Source organism: Emys orbicularis, chromosome 8 (genome assembly GCF_028017835.1).
Source record: "Emys orbicularis isolate rEmyOrb1 chromosome 8, rEmyOrb1.hap1, whole genome shotgun sequence".
In the NCBI taxonomy this organism is placed as follows: Eukaryota; Metazoa; Chordata; order Testudines; family Emydidae; genus Emys; species Emys orbicularis.
The window spans coordinates 34,467,199-34,484,088 of NC_088690.1; the positions used below are offsets into that span (position 1 = coordinate 34,467,199).

A 16,890-nucleotide genomic window follows, 5' to 3' on the forward strand; every position below is an offset into this window, starting at 1 on the left:
AAGGGTAAAAGAGAATGTGGTGAACTGAGCAACAGCAATTTTCAGCTCCATTGGTTTTTAAAGGAACACTTGCAGTTCAGCCTCTTTTGGACAGCATTTTATTCAATCACCACTGCTGGGAAGCGCTCTAAAGAGATCTCTGGAGACAGTTCAGAATGGTTATAGTTCTTCCCAAGCAAAGTCCCTCAGTGCCTGTAAGCTTTTGTTACGAAAACTGAGATGTCAAATAACTCTCCAGAGTCTGTCAGGGCACTTTGTTAAAGACTAAGAGAAAATTAGGTATTTACATAGAAATCTAGGTTAAATGACTAAGTGAGTAAATTAGAGACACAAGGCGAGTGAGGCAATATCTTTTATTGGACCAACTACTGATAAAACTGATAAAAATAAATACTTTTTCACCCAATGCACAATCAGCCCATAGAACTCCTTGTCCCAAGATACCACAGAAGACAAGAGCTTAGCAGGATTTTAAAAAAATGATTCGACACTTTATACAGATAACAAGAATATCCAGAGTTGTTATAGTATGGACAAAAAACCAGGAGTTTGGATATAATTACTTATGCACTTCAGTGCATGAACCAGTCCTTAATGGGAGTTAGGAAGAAACTTTTCCTAGGGCATGTTATTCAATGACTGTCTATTGCACTTTTCTTGCACCTTCATCTGAAACATCTGGTGCTGGCCACATTCTGAGATAGTATACTAGATCTGATTTAGTATGGCAATTCCTATGTTTCTCGGCACTTCATCTGTAAGTTTCCATTCAAGGTGACCACCTGCCTCTCGGAGCATGGGAGGCAGTATGTTCTATCCCTGGGGTAAGCGAGCCCTTACATTGCTAAAAGAGCTTCTTTTCTGAAAATTCTAGATTGTTGGGTCTCAGAGCCAAGTTTTGGCCCAAAAGCACTGTGGGTGTGCTTGAATCTTGTCTCCCACTTGTGTCCTATTCCTGTTAGAGGCAAGGATCAGGCCATCACACTATTCTTGCCAGAAGGGAAACTGATCAATGATGGATCACTCACGCAGGAGCTGACATTAATTTAATGAGAAAATGTACCAAAGTAAAACTATAGGTGATTGGCATTTTGATGCTAAAAGAAATATGACCTGCACGCATTTGTCTTTCCCAGAGTTTTTTGTTTAACCCAATTGTTACCTAAAGTTTGGGCTTCTTTATTGCTCCTGCAACTTCCCATGTCAAAATTAGCTTTTTCTTCTTTGAGTAATTTTCTGTGGGTACTCCGCTTCTGGTGTGCATATACATGTGTGCCTCTGATCAGAAACTTTTGGTAGGAGTGTCTGCGTGGTCCATGCCTTTGTGCTGTACATTGTTATGCTCCAATCCGAGGGCGTATAAGGCAGGCTGGACCTGCTGTTGCTCCAGTTACTTCAGCTTATCCTTAAATTTGTATTTTTATTTTACTTTTTACTTACCTTGCACACTTTTTGTGTGGTCTTTTCATTCCCCCCGCCATCTTTTTCACAGTCAGGGTTCTAAAACCTGTCAGACATGTAGAAGGTCTTTTTCCTCTCAGCAACAGTCATTCCAGCTATCCCCACTGTCTGGGGGCGACACACATCATGTCAACGTGCAAGATCTTCATCAGATTTGAAAGCCGACCCAGGAAACTGAGGGAGGCTAGACTTAAGCTGCTTCCCATGGTGGGTTCTGTGCAACCTTCCTCCAACTCAGGGCCCACCACAGCCCTAACTCAGTGTGTCCGGGTCAGCCAACCAACGCTGTCCTTCAACTTCTGCGGCTCTGTCTCTGTTGAGTAAGAATCATGGCCAGCTCCAGAGACTAGCTCAAAGGGCTCAAAAAAGAAGAGACCTAGGTCCATTGATAGAGAGGCATTGATGAAAGGGGGTACTTTGCCTCAGAAATCGACAATGAGCTCTCATGTCCCATCTCAGGTACAGTCAAGGCTTCTAGACGTACTGCGCTTCCTGCACCAACTAAAAAGACTTCTAGTGCTACTTACACTGAAAAGTTTCTTGATACACAGCTCTACCTGGTACCGATGGAAGTACCTGGTTCAGAACCAGCCACGCAAAAGAACTCTGCCACCTCGAAGAGATCAGTACTGGCACCAGCTGCCCCAGTCCCTGCCCCTCCAGCAGGGCACAATCACCAAGGGCATTCCGACCACGACCCTTTGCCATCTTCGGTACTAGTGGCTTCAGGTACAGCGGACTCGGCTCTCCACTGTCCTGCCTCCCCTGTACCGAGCAGATTCCTGTTCCTGAAATCTCCTAGTCTCTGAGGAGCCCAGGTCTCCCCTACTAATGGTACCAAAGAAAACCACTCCTCCAGAGCACTCTCTGGTACCAATGAGATCAGCTCCCACCTTCAGTAGAGGGGAAGACTCCTCTTCTGACTCCAGAAATCTCAGGGTTTCACCACCTGCTCGTTCAGATCTCCCTCTCCAGAAGTCTATTCTGAAAGAATTTCATCAGGACCCAGGCACATGCAAGCCCATCAACAGCCCTCTTGGTATGACCACCCTTAGGGTCCACCACCCTTCCCCTATGCCCATCTCAAGGGCTCTTCTGGAATCCCTGGGCCACATATGGGGAGACCAGTCCTATAAAGCACAACTTCTCAATAGGGCCACGAGGAGAGAGAGCTACACTATTTCTCAGTACCCTCTTCACTTGTCCTCTTGTCAGGAGGAACCCTTTGAGGAGCAAGAACTGAGGGCTGATTGGGAAGCTACAGCACCCACTAATAAATCCTCTTCTTCTCCAGATGGGGCTGTAATGCCGCTTTCCCCCTCTCCTGTGCAGATGACTTCAAACCTTTTCAAGACTTCATGAAAAGAATAGTTGAGTCTCTGCAAACCCCTCTGGAAGAGGTGCAGATTGGTGAGAAAAACCATCTTGAACAAAGCCTGTACTTTGCTAGTTTGACTTTTAGATGCATGTTTTCACTTGCACACGGTTTTGGGGAAATTTGGGATTAGGAGTGTGTTGGGATCACTTTGCTAGTTGTAACCAAGGCTGATGGAAGCCAGAGTGGAGCTGTGGGGCTGTAGACAGGCTGCTAGGGTCAGAACTGCTGAACCAGGCTGGCTGCATAGCACCCAAACACTCAAGGTCTGTCCTGCATGCTTGTTGCTGACTGAATATCACAGGCTGGGAGCTACAGTACCAAAGCATTGTGAGGCACTCTGGCTTACAGGTAACAGTTGACACATCCTCTTACTGGTCTGGATTGCACCCCAAACCTTATGACAGCCATTCATCCTGGTTACAGCCCACTGGTATCGTAGGACGGTCCAGAGCACAATGGAGGATCTTCTGTTCAAGGCCACCAAGCTGTTCATTGACACCATGACTAAATACCTCCACTCCAGAGCAAATCTTCAGTACTTAGGAATCTATTATCCTGCAAGCAAAAGCAGGTACAGCAGACCGCAGACCAGCCCAAAGGTCCTGCCCCATCCAGTTTCAAACATATCACAGGCAACAGCACCACCTAAGAAAATATCTTGGTTCCAAAAGAAAAGACCATCTAGCTTCATCTCTGTGGTCATCTAGCTGTCAACCTTCACCAAGCGGCTGTTTTGATATATTGGTTGAGAGTCATGAGCATGGATCCTAGAAATCCGTTTGCTGCGGAAAAACGTGGAATTTGCATTTTACCCAGAGAATCTTTAATTTTTACATTTTTGTGAAAAAATAAAAACGTATATTAACTATTAACTAAATTTTACTGAAAGTACCAGTGTCACTTATTCAGTGCACGCAACCTCCCCCTCTTGTGGTTGATTTTTGAATATGCTTTAAATTTACATAGCTAAACATACTCCAATAAACTGCTTCCAGCATATAGAGGTTATTCAGCAGTGTAAAGGGGTTTGTGTTTTAATGCCTCTCAAATTTCACTTCATCCTCCAGATGTGAGTAATTAAAGTTATGAAAAGACCACCTCATACGCCCACATTAACCAGGACATTCAGTTATCCATCTTCTACCCTAAACTGCACAATTCCAGGGTGGAAGCTAGTCTGCGCACTCTGAATGTTATGAGGGCACTAGTGTTCTGCCTAGAAAGAACTAGACCCTTCAAAGCCTCTCCTAGACTCTTTGTCTCCTTTGTAGACAGAATGAAAGGAACCCCTATTTCTACCCAGAGACTATCCATGTTGGCCTCTGGATGCATTTTGTCCTGCTACAAACTCTCTACAGTGCATCCGCCCTCAAGGGTGACTGCCCACTTCACTGGAGTACACTCTACCTCTATGGCTTTGCTCAAGAATGTTCTCATCAAAGGCATCTGTAAAGCTATCACCTGATCATCCATTCACACCTTTTCCCAGCACTATGCCATAGCTAAGGCCCTACATTTTCAGGTTTTATTTTAAAATTTCCTGGGAATTTATCAATTTTTTTATTCCAAAATTTTAAAAAGTGAAAATTGGTAAAACCTGAAAACAAAAGACAGCAGCAGCTATGGGCACCAGTACTCACAGGGTGCAGCTTTCTGCCCCCTGTCGCCTGTCACTGCAGTGGTCAAACAATCTCAGCTGCCAGAACCCATCTCTCTTCCTCTTCACAGTGGGGGAGCTGAAGGGCTGAGGTCAGGAGGGGACTCTGTCTGGCAGGGGAAGCAGATGGGCTGCATTGAAAGGCCCAAATACCAGGGACAGTACTCGGGGGCAGACTTCCGCTCCCTGTGGGCCTGTCACTGCAGTGGTTGTGTGGTCTCAGCTGCTGGGACCCAACTCCCTTCCCGTCTCGCAGCAGCAGGGACTCTTCAAGGGCGGAGCCGGGAGCTGGCTCACCCAAAATTTGGTGGAAATTGCTAAAACCCGAATATTGACATTTTTTTAAAAAAGTAGGGATTTTCTGGAGAAAATCGGTAAATAGTGAAAACAAAAGTGTATGTTTCCAAGTCTGATACAGCCTTTGGGATGGCTGTTCTCCAATCTGGGCTAAATAGGACTTCTCAGCACCAGCCCCTGTACCCTGGGCACTGCAAAAGTCACCTGAAATGGAGTGCTCAGAGGGGGCAATTACTCAGGGACGAAGGAGAAGTTACTTACTCATACAATAACTTGAGTTCTTCAAGATGTTTTGTCCCTACGGGTGCTCCACCCTTCTTCTTCTTTTCTTTGGAGTCCCGGCATTAGGCTGGATTTCATGGTGGAGAAGGAACTGGAGCAGCGGTGGGTCCACCCTGCCTTATATGCCCTCAGATCAGAACAAGGGTGTACAGCAGTGGTTGGCAACCTGCAGCCCGCGGGCCACATGCGGCCCATCAGGGTAAGCAGATTGCGGGACGCGAGACATTTTGCGGATGTTGACCATCCGCAGGCACAGCCCCCCGCAACTCCCAGTGGCCGTGGTTCACCATTCCCGGCTAATGGGAGCTGCAGGAAGCATCAGCCAGCATGTCCGCTGGTCTACAGAATGCCTGCACGGATCATGTGGACACTGCTACCAAAAATCTCTGATCTGAGGCACATAGGCACGCACTGACACCTGAAGTGGAGTATCTGTAGGGACAAAACATCTCAAAGAACTCAAGTTACTGTACAAGTAAGTAACATCTCTTTCTTTCTTTCTTTCTTTTTTTTCTTTTTTTTGGCTGTGCTCCTGTCAATGATTGAGAAGAGGCAAGATTTATATTTTTTCTCTTTACCCTTTTATTTTTGATTCCTAGGTTGTTGTTTTTTCCTTCACCTGTCATCCTTTTGCTACCCTGATTCTGTTTGCCGAACACATTTATATGCCTTCACGTGCTGCTAATGCAGCTTTGCAGGTCATATCTCCACCTACAGGGATGGAGGAAATATTGCAGCTGGATTTAATACTGCTTTTCCCCTTCTATTGTAGGCTGTGCTGTATGAAGCAAACCTGCTTCAGTACTGTGTGGGGTTTGACACCAGCCAAACCACCAAAATGACCAGTTGGAATCTTTTGGGATCTTGGGGGCATTCTCTGGCTTTCAGCACCTAGTCATCTAGCCTTACTTGGCCTAAGCAAACTTGCTGTAGTTTCTCTCTTTAAAAACTTGTAGGACTTTTTGTCATACTTTTTAACAGAAAATTAGAACTCTGCAAACCCAAATCATAGGCTTAAACTTCTACTTTTAAAACATTGCTGCTAGGTTTCTTCCCCACAACATATGTTTAAAAGATATAATTGTACTGACATTTTTCTCCCCTCCCTCACAGATTATTTTGCAGTAGCAGCTTTGGCTAAAGATAAGACACAGAATTAGTGAACCGTTTTTAGTGGGGACTTGCACTTGACTGTTTTTTGAAAGCTTTAGTCTTCAGACGCCTAGGTGTTGACACACAGCTTGTTTTTTAAAGTGATTGCCCTTTTGCTGCTCATTATTTAAGGCTTCACAGCTGTAGGTTGCATGCTTTAGTCTGATCTTCCTAACATGGCTTTTTTAATACAGTTGCACAAGTGCTGTAGGACAGGTATTGTACCAAAAGGTTACTGGTTGTGGAATCTTGACTACTCATCCAATCCAGTGACAGTACTGCATCAACTGATCTATATTACTGCATCCAGCAGGTTATCTGTCTTCTGACTACCTCTACTGTAAATAGCATATTGATGGCAATGACTAGTGTTGAGACCTTGCCAATCAATACTAACATTGAATAAGAGTTAATTGACACAAATAACTACATCTCTTAGTTTGTGTACAAGAATGACGCCTTCTTGTGCTCGAATCAATAATGGCTCCTTGTAGAGCACTGAAACAAAGCTGCTTTCTCTGCTATTTGACAACGTTTTCCCAGGTGATTTAGAGCTGTCTCTTCCATTGTATCTCATCAGAGCAGATTAACTGGAATGTTACATATGAATTGCCTGTCAAGATGATTCCATCAGGCATTTTTTAGTCGTTTTTATCACTGTCATCGGTATTGAGTCAAGACCTTAAAGTCCTTGTTTTGTCTCATATTCTCTAAACAGAAAAGAGTAACCGTTTAGCACATATTAACTTTTTGTTGCTAGACACTGCTAGACAATTTCATATAGTAGTCAGTACATGTTGGTATGTTTCAGACAATCCGTGTTATTTAACCAAAAATACTGGGTATATTATATGACATGGCCATTTCATTTAGTACTCAATGTTAATTTTATTAAAGCATAGGAAGGAAATAATACAGATGGAGATGCACTGCTTCAGTAGTCATGGCTGATACTTATAAAATTGATATTTAAACTATAGTCACACACTTATCTTGTTTGGAAGAATCACCTGGATTCACTGGGGATGGGGAGAAATAACATTGTTATTTTAGTTTTTAACTTACAAAAGAAACTCCCTAGCTCTGCCACCTGCTCAGGCAGATAAAGAAATACGAAATGTTCATATATAGAGTGTTTTTTGCTAAAGATGAATAGAAAAGTGTTAGGTTTCCAAACCAATAACCACAGATACGCGTAATGCCAAGAATGAGAAGGTGGTTAGTTGAAATGAATTACTATGCTGAGGAAATAAAGCAGGAAAGGGAAGCAGTAAGGATGTCTTGTTCTCCTTATTGGTCATATTTGAGTATCTGTTGCTTTTCTATTGAAACCAGACTAAGCAGAGTTTACAGATTGTAATTGGCATTGTGTTTTATATGTGATTATTTTGAACCACTATATTAGCTGTAATATTCTGGAATTTTACACAGACTTGGCAAATAACAAGATAGCCATGGATAACCCTATTTTACTGGAACATTTTGAGAAAACCTGGCCAGTTATTCCATACTACCTCTGCAGGGTATAGACTGTCTAGATGACATGCACACAGAGTGGGAGCAACAGTCTGGCACAATGCACTCTGGGGTGTCCTAGCATACAAAACTGGTGAGGGAAGGAGAACTGGCAGAATAGCTAACATTGGCATGATTACAAAAAGACAACCATGTGATAGGTTGGCCTCTGTCAGGGGCAAAACACTGTTAACTGCTATGGTTATGGAATTTTATCTACATTTTGTAAACATAAACCTGTGTAGTGTTAACTGTGCCAGTAGTGTGAATAGGGCCTTGGGGTCTGATGTGCAAGGTATCTTGGGACCTGACCTAAAAATTCTCATGATGTATTCAACAACTGACTTAAATTGTTCTGCCAGATCCACCCCTCTACTCCTCCACTTTGTGCTGTTCTCTCTCATGTAGTACAAAAGTGTCATATTGCAAGGCCAAAATCTATTTGTTCCTGGTTCCCTGGAAATATATGCTGACCACTGAGGCACTCTAAGACATGGCAGAGTTTGTCATTTTCCGGATAAATGTGCTGCATGTGGAAGGAAACATTCTACTCTGTGCCTCAGAGTTGACAATCTGGTTGGGATGGTCTCATGCATTATATGTCTATCATGCAATATTTTTTCCCACCTCAGCAGCTGGGGCCATACTACCCATAGTTATTAAAATTCTATGAGTTCCCTAAAAGGGTCCAACTGTGGGCACTGGTGTCTAACAACTTTTATGAAATTGTCTGTGGGGGTAACTTATTGAGCTACCACTTCAAAAACCAGTTGTTAGCATTGCCCAGTGTAACTGGTGGTGTACATTGACCTGCCCAAAAAAGAAAACCCAACTTGTGATGCAGATCCCTAGCTGAGATTGTAGGGCTTGCAGTTTAGAAAAAAATAACTTTTTCTTGTAAAGTGAGCACATTTGGTATGAAAATCAATGAGATGAAAGAAACATAGACCTAAGGCCTGGTCTACGCTGCTGCTTAAGTAGATGTAAGTTACGTCACTCGCGTGTGAAATAATCACCCCCCTGAGCGACATAGCTTACATTGACCTAATGCGGTGTCTACACCACACTATGTCGTCAGGAGATGCTTTCCCACCGACTTACCTTCCACCTCTCGGTGAGGTGGAGTACTGAAGTTGACAGGAGAGCGCTCTCCCATCAACTCATCGCATCTTCACCAGACCCACTAAATCAATGCCACTGTATCAATCGCATCGGCACCAATTTAGCGTGCAATATAGGCAAGCCCTAAGTGTGCCATTTTTTCAGATTCTCTATTCAGAGTGGAGCCATACTTTATAAAATATGTACCCTAGTGTGGGCACCAGGCAGAGAAAGTCATCATTTTGGCTCAAGGGTAGTTAGTTTACAGGGCACAGGAATAGTTTTCTGGGTTGGGTTAGCAGATGGGGGCAAAATATGCTCTCTTTCTCCTTCCACCCATGTTAAGGGCTTCAGTCTGTAGCCAGCAAGTGGAGGCCCCTTGAAGGGGACTAATGATATGACTAGTGCTGTCAGCACAAGCCACAATTGGCCATTCAGCCAATATGCCTTTCCATAGGTGACTCCCAACAAATGTACATTTCAGGCCCCTACAGCTTATTTGAAAACCTTCCAGGAACAGTTTCTTCTGTTGAAATGTCCTCAAATGGCTTGAGTCTTTCCTCTTAGATAAAACCCTGAAGGTTGTAATGGAAAACTCTCCCTCTGCCCCTAGAATGCCCCCACAGGGCCATGTCCCCCATCTTAGATAACTTCTGGATGAAGCCACTGGGTAAGCTGGTGAGACAGGCTGAAAGGTCACCATTATGGAAATGATGCCCTCCCAGCTTTCCCAGTGCCTTGTGAAATGAGAACATAAGTGAAAAGCAGCTGTTTCAACTGAACCCAGGTAAGAGAGAAGGGTGCTGATAGGAAAAAGAAGCACTTTGAATAATTTACCAACTCCACAATATCTCTGAGTGTTCACAGCTTTGGATGCCCAAATAGCCACACCCACTCTCATCTGCGGCTTTCCATAAGACTACCCCCTGATCCAATCAGACCAAATCTGGCCATGGTAAATCATGCATTGTGACCTCCAGGCTTGACTTGTTGCAGCTCTGTTATATCTAGGGATGAAGCTTCACTTGGTGCAAAATCCAGTAGCCCATTTGTGCAGCAACATGGGTCTTGGTGCCACACAAAGAATCCTTATTGAGGTTGCAGGAACAAACCATCCCGATGTGTAGAAAGAATAGTAAATATGGCAGGCGACCAGCTTGGCTTAACAATGAAATCCTTGCTGATCTTAAACACAAAAAAGAAGCTTACAAGAAGTGGAAGATTGGACAAATGACCCGGGAGGAGTATAAAAATATTGCTCAGGCATGCAGGAGTGAAATCAGGAAGGCCAAATCACACTTGGAGTAGCAGCTAGCAAGAGATGTTAAGAGTAACAAGAAGGGTTTCTTCAGGTATGTTAGCAACAAAAAGAAAGTAAAGGAAAGTGTGGGCCCCTTACTGAATGAGGTAGGCAACCTAGTGACAGAGGATGTGGAAAAAGCTAATGCACTCAATGCTTTTTTTTGCCTCTGTCTTCACGAACAAGGTCAGCTCCCAGACTGCTGCACTGGGCAGCACAGTATGGGGAGGAGGTGACCAGCCCTCTGTGGAGAAAGAAGGGGTTTGGGACTATTTAGAAAAGCTGGACAAGCACAAATCCATGGGGCCAGATGCACTGCATCCGAGGGTGCTAAAGGAGTTGGCGGACGTGATTGCAGAGCCATTGGCCATTATCTTTGAAAACTCATGGCGATTGGGGGAAGTCCCGGATGACTGGAAAAAGGCTAATGTAGTGCCCATCTTTTAAAAAGGGAAGGAGGAGGATCTGGGGAACTACAGGCCAGTCAGCCTCACCTCAGTCCCTGGAAAAATCATGGAGCAGGTCCTCAAGGAATCAATTCTGAAGCACTTAGAGGAGAGGAAAGTGACCAGGAACAATCAGCATGGATTCACCAAGGGCAAGTCATGCCTGACTAACCTAATTGCCTTCTATGAGGAGATAACTGGCTCTGTGGATGAGGGGAAAGCAGTGGATGTGTTATTTGACTTTAGCAAAGCTTTTGATATGGTCTCCCACAGTATTCTTGCCGGCAAGTTAAAGAAGTATGGGCTGGATAAATGGACTATAAAGTGGATAGAAAGCTGGCTAGATCGTCGGACTCAACGGGTAGTGATCAATGTCTAGTTGGCAGCCGGTTTTAAGCGGAGTGCCCCAAGGGTCAGTCCTGGGACCGGTTTTGTTCAATATCTTCATTAATGATCTGGAGGATGGCGTGGACTGCACTCTCAGTAAGTTTGCAAGTGACACTAAACTGGGAGGAGTGGTAGATATGCTGGAGGGTAAGGATAGGATACAGAGGGACCTAGACAAATTAGAGGATTGGGCCAAAAGAAACCTGATGAGGTTCAACACAGACAAATGCAGAGTCCTGCACTTAGGACGGAAGAATCCCATTCACTGTTACAGACTAGGGACCGAATGGCTAGGCAGCAGTTCTACAGAGAAGGACCTAGGGGTTACAGTGGACGAGAAGCTGGATATGAGTCAACAGTGTGCCCTTGTTGCCAAGAAGGCTAATGGCATTTTGGGCTGTATAAGTAGGGGCATTGCTAGCAGATTGAGGGATGTGATCATTCCCCTCTATTCAACATTGGTGAGGCCTCATCTGGAGTAGTGTGTCCAGTTTTGGGCCCCACACTACAAGAAGGATGTGGAAAAATTGGAAAGAGTCCAGCAGAGGGCAACAAAAATGATTAGGGGGCTGGAGCACATGACTTATGAGGAGAGGCTGAGGGAACTGGGTTTGTTTAGTCTGTAGAAGAGAAGAATGAGGGGGGATTTGATAGCTGCTTTCAACTACCTGAAAGGGGGTTCCAAAGAGGATGGATCTAGACTGTTCTCAGTGGTACCAGATGACAGAACAAGGAGTAATGGTCTCAAGTTGCAGTGTGGGAGGTTTAGGTTGGATATTAGGAAAAACTTTTTCACTAGGAGGGTGGTGAAGCACTGGAATGGGTTACCTAGGGAGGTGGTGGAATCTCCTTCCTTAGAGGTTTTTAAGGTCAGGCTTGACAAAGCCCTGGCTGGGATGATTTAGCTGAGAATTGGTCCTCCTTTGAGCAGGGGGTTGGACTAGATGACCTCCTGAGGTCCCTTCCAACCATGAGATTCTATGATCATTCCTGTGCTCTGCTCTCTGCACTTTCTCTTCATTGAATAGAGTATAGTACAAAGACTCTGTCTTGATATTCAGAGATCACCAAGTGATTGGCCTTAGCTGTGTGGAAACCTGTGTATCCCTTTGCAACCATGACCTCTGTTGATAGCTACTCTAGATGTGAAACATGAAACTTGATCAGTAGGGGGAGATATGGAGTATTGGAGACAGAACTTTTGCTGGTATGGGACCTAGACTTCTGAACTCTCTCTCTCTCTCTCTGGAAATAAGAATGACCTTGGACCTCACTGAATTCTGAACTAAATACAAATTCTGTTTCTTTGACTGAGCTTTTTTTATTTCCTCCCCCCCCCCTCACAGACCACTCATGCATAGGAGCCATGAGTGAGTGGGAGGAGGAATTCTGCTACCTTTCAAGCTATTACAACAGATGTAGAAAAGAAAGAGGGGTGTTCTTACTATTTGTGAGGTGCTGATATAAGAGGGTGATGAAGGCCAAAAATTTAAAATACCTAGATATTGTGCAATATTGTTAAAAATATAGCGAACCAGATTCTGATATTAGCTACTCCAGTGTAAATCTGAAGAAATTCCACTGAATTCCATAGACTTACTCTGCTTTAACACTGCTGTAACAGGGACCAAAATCTGATCTCATTGTGGGTATCTATAAATAGGAAGGAGTTTGAAAATCTTCTTTTAAGGATACTTGGATATAAATATACTAGCACACAATTCAATGGGTCTTGCAGGTACTCACCATTTCTCAAAATCAGGCCTTAAAACCCAGCCCCTTATTCTTGCTTAATAGTAAGTTTCAACTGTTCTGATCTTATTTGTGTTCTAAAACATACAATTTTTGATGTTGCCCTTATTATTTTTCAGGTTAACAAATATAAATATTATTCACAAAATGCCGGAATGGACCCTAATTGCTGTTGTGTTGTTATCAGCGTAAGTACTGCAATTATTCTAAATAACGGATATGACATTTATCAAGAGGTGACATAATTCTAAGGATTAGAAAAATTATATAAAATATAAGGGTGTTTTTCTTTAAATCTGATTAACTATGCTAGGCACTATACACAGGTTTATTCACATAAATTCAACAGTGTTTCTTTTGCCAGCAGTTTTGTAGCTGTCAGGTTTTCAATAACAATCATTTGAAAATTTACAGCTTGCTTAAAAAATACTAAATCGTACAGACCTCAGGTCAGTGTTGTGGCGATTTTTTAGGCAATACTTCTCTTTTCACTCAGCTCTTCAAAACATTCATTTTCTCTCTGATATATAGTACTTTACAGCAGAGGCTTTGTTATATTTTGATCCAGTTATCTGTTGTGTAACCTATAAAACGTAGCCTTTGTGTATTATAATAGATATTACATATTCAATAATAGACTTTTTTTGAAAAACTTTTAGAATGGAAGAAAACACAGTGGAAAATACTAAAGGATACTTTCTATTACATAGTAATTTTAGGGTGTTCTTGCCTTTCTTAAATAATTCATTTTTCTCTACAGCAGGAATTCATTTGTTTTTACTTGAAAATAGGCAGTACATTTAAAAAATTATATACCCAAATTACTTTTCAACACACTGTTGAATAAACTTGTGTTTTGAGATAGAAAAATTCTCATTTTGCAACCATAACTTATTCAGACACTTTCGGACTGGGATATTTAATTAAACATCCCCAATCTGCATTTAAACATACTTAAACCATTTAAAATGTCTAGACTCCTACATCATTTTAGTTTGCATGAGGTGAGATCTGGTCTTCAGCAGTTTTTTTCTTAATCATAAGCCTGATTTTTACATACTTCTTTTCAACATAATTCTGAAGTCATAAACACCGCAAACTATAGTCAATACATCAAGTAACTTTCCCCATTTTTATTCTCCAAATTAGTGTACAGGTTTAAAGTTAAATAAAGGCAAAATGTAAAGGTTTCACTGTTCTAAAACAGGCAGTTCTTTTCACAAATTCATATTAAACATTTAACATTAGTTCATCTTTTAAGAAATCACTGGTGGTTTCACACAGTGTCAGACTCTGCCTTTCAGTAGGGTTAAAACCATCAAGCAATCTTTGTATGTCTTTCAGCTTGAATTACAAGATTGCAAAAATCTTATTGCAGAGACTGTTTATTACCGCACTGCTGCTTCTTCTTTTGGGCTTCCTGGGTCACTGGAGCCTGTAGGACAGAGAAGTACTTACCAGACATTCACAGGTCAAGAAGTGTTGTGGGCCAACCTCATAGCGTCCCCGGTACTGCACTTACTTTCTTTGATATTACTTCAGTCTGACACATTGTTCTGGCTTTACTGTCCCAAGGAAGGCTATACCAGTAGGCATTAGAGTAGGCTTCAGCGAGCCCTACATCTGTGTCACCCAGCCAGATACTGCTCAAATGATTCATTAAATCAGAACACAGAAAGTAACTTTACTTGAATGCCTTGGTATAAATTTTTTATCAACTGTAAGAACAAATCTTTTGTCATTTTTACTATACACTCTTATGGTTGAATTGGTAATTTGTGAAACAGATCTTATGAATTTTTCAGGCAGTTTCTTTACATTCAGTGAAATGACTATTTTGTTCACAAGTAAAATGTGTGTCTTTGGTCATCTGCTACACATAGTATGAATAATGAGCTATAAATGTTTGCAAACCTAATTGCAGTTTTACAGTTACTTTAAAATGTAGCCAAGCAAAAGATGCAGTAGCGGGCAGTCTTTTCTACAAAGCCACAGGCTCAGAATAGGAGCTGTCTTACTTCTGCTTTCTAAGGGCCCAGTCCTGAGAAAAAGGCTTCAGAATTGGGCCATAAAATAGTGGAGACTAGAGAATATTCTTAATCTTATTCCAGTGAAAGCAAGGATAAAACTTCCATTGGCTTCAGTGGAATCCAGAATGGGCACCAGGTTTGTTACAGAAGTGATGGTCTTTGGTTTCTAAACAATAGCCCAATTACCTCCTCCTGTGGAGACAGGAGTGCAGAGAGGGAAGGAAAACTTGAGGGTTCCCTTGAAGAATTTCCTCCCACTTCCTCTATCTGGAGAGAGAGTATTGATTCACTTCTGGAAAGTAAAGGGAGTTCAGCCTTCTATCTGTTCAATATATTCTCATTTGCCATATTATATAATGTGCTTTCCTAGACTGCCCTTTGACATCCAGTGAAGAGGCTTACCCAAATATTACTGAATACTGCACCAAAGCCTGGCATGGAGCGGGAACAACTTTAAAATGATGCACAGACCAAATGCTTTATTTGCTTGCTAATTAGTTTTGTAAGTTCAGTGGTGGTGGTTTGCAGACGCTCCTTTTAGGAATGTTTAGAGTTTAAATTTGATATTATAGTAATATCTGTGATATAATGCAGTATAAAACAAAGTACTGGAAGATATAGCTTTCCCCCAAAGATCTTTGCTTGATATCAAATGAAGCAGATAAATTTATATATACACAGTATTTAAAGAAAGAGGAAATCTGAAGGTAGGGAAGATTGTATACCCCTGATACGGTCTAATGGAAAAGCTTTCAAGATATTCACAAGAAATGTCTGCTTTCATTTTATTTATCTGAACTGGCTGGTTCCAGTGAACTGTGGTCAGTTTCATCTGCAAAGTCCATGCAACAGTTTTTCCCTCTAAAAGCTTGAGAGCATTTCAAAACGTCCTGGGATTAGTGGGTAAGCATTAGGACTCAGTATTTAAACAAACTCAAAACGACCATGATCACTAAACAAAAGCCTACGTTAGACATGTGCAGCCACTTTAGGTAAATGTGTCATGTGGAGATGTACTCTAGAGGTTTAGTCTCAGAGATGACAATGCAGGGACTGAAGAATCTGGATACAAGTGCTTGTTTTTACTTCACAGACAATATTTATAGCATACCTATTGCTCGAAAGAAAAGGCATAAAGAAATCTCTCTAAATCGTTTCAAGAGGAATTTGCCTTTTCAGAAATTTCTGTTGCATGTGTTTATGCTAAATGTTGCATTCTTGATATGTGAGAATTAAATAGGCCTATACTGATTGTAAAAATATATTGGATGTGAGTTTACTCTGCAAAGTAACAATGTGAAAATGTCACTCTTACTTCACAGATCTGCTTCCTTTCTGTCATGTCTATATAGTCAGTTATGTCTATTTAGTTTAATAACTAAAATAAGCTTTTCTTCCTGTTACCCTAACAGAGACAACACATCTCAGAGCGAGTCAGCTGGATGCTATTTTGGCTAACAATTCTATTGATAGGTATTGAGCCAAATTTCAGCTGGAAAATCTTTCTTTATTACACATAGAACACAAGCTGAATATTTTTCTAATCCCAGAATGAGTTTGCAGCACCAGCAGTTAGAAAAAACTTCATTTTTACTTGTAAAATGAACCCATATGGTCTGGAGCAGTGATACTCAAACTTAGGCTTGGGAGCTCAAGTGGCTCTTTAATGCATCTTTGCAGCACATGATATTAAAACACTCTGTGATTTAGTTATCAACCAGTCAGGATGCTTTTACTGTGTTATTACCAATTGTAGAATACTTGGTCAGTCATTTTGCTGTGAGAATGGTAGGTAGATAGATAGTAAATGAAACAATGAATTCATGCTTCTGTGGCTTTTTTGGGTAATGTTGATCGCTAATTTGGCTCCTGAATCACTGAGGTCTGAGTATCACTGATCTGGAGTTCATGACCGTTATGGATCCACAGTGCCATCTTTACAGAGTTATTTTTTGAGTCACATTCCACTTTATAATTTAAAATGCAAAGAATCCAACTTTCACCCAAGTTACACTAAGCAAGATTATACTTTCTTCCATTTTTCTCATGTTTTTGATTAATAGATCATGAATGTTCAGAAATGGTTTGAAGTAAATAGGATGAAATTCAATAAGGACAAATGCAAAGTACTC

General features: G+C 41.9%; 1 protein-coding gene across 1 annotated transcript in view; it reads left to right on the forward strand.

Moving 5' to 3' along the window:
- RPAP2 (RNA polymerase II associated protein 2) overlaps positions 1–16,890 on the forward strand; it is a 68,317-nt gene that overhangs the window by 26,693 nt on the left and 24,734 nt on the right. The window contains exon 12 of the mRNA XM_065409299.1: positions 12,848–12,916. Coding sequence (XP_065265371.1) covers positions 12,848–12,916 — 69 coding nt within the window. The remainder of the gene's footprint in view (positions 1–12,847; positions 12,917–16,890) is intronic.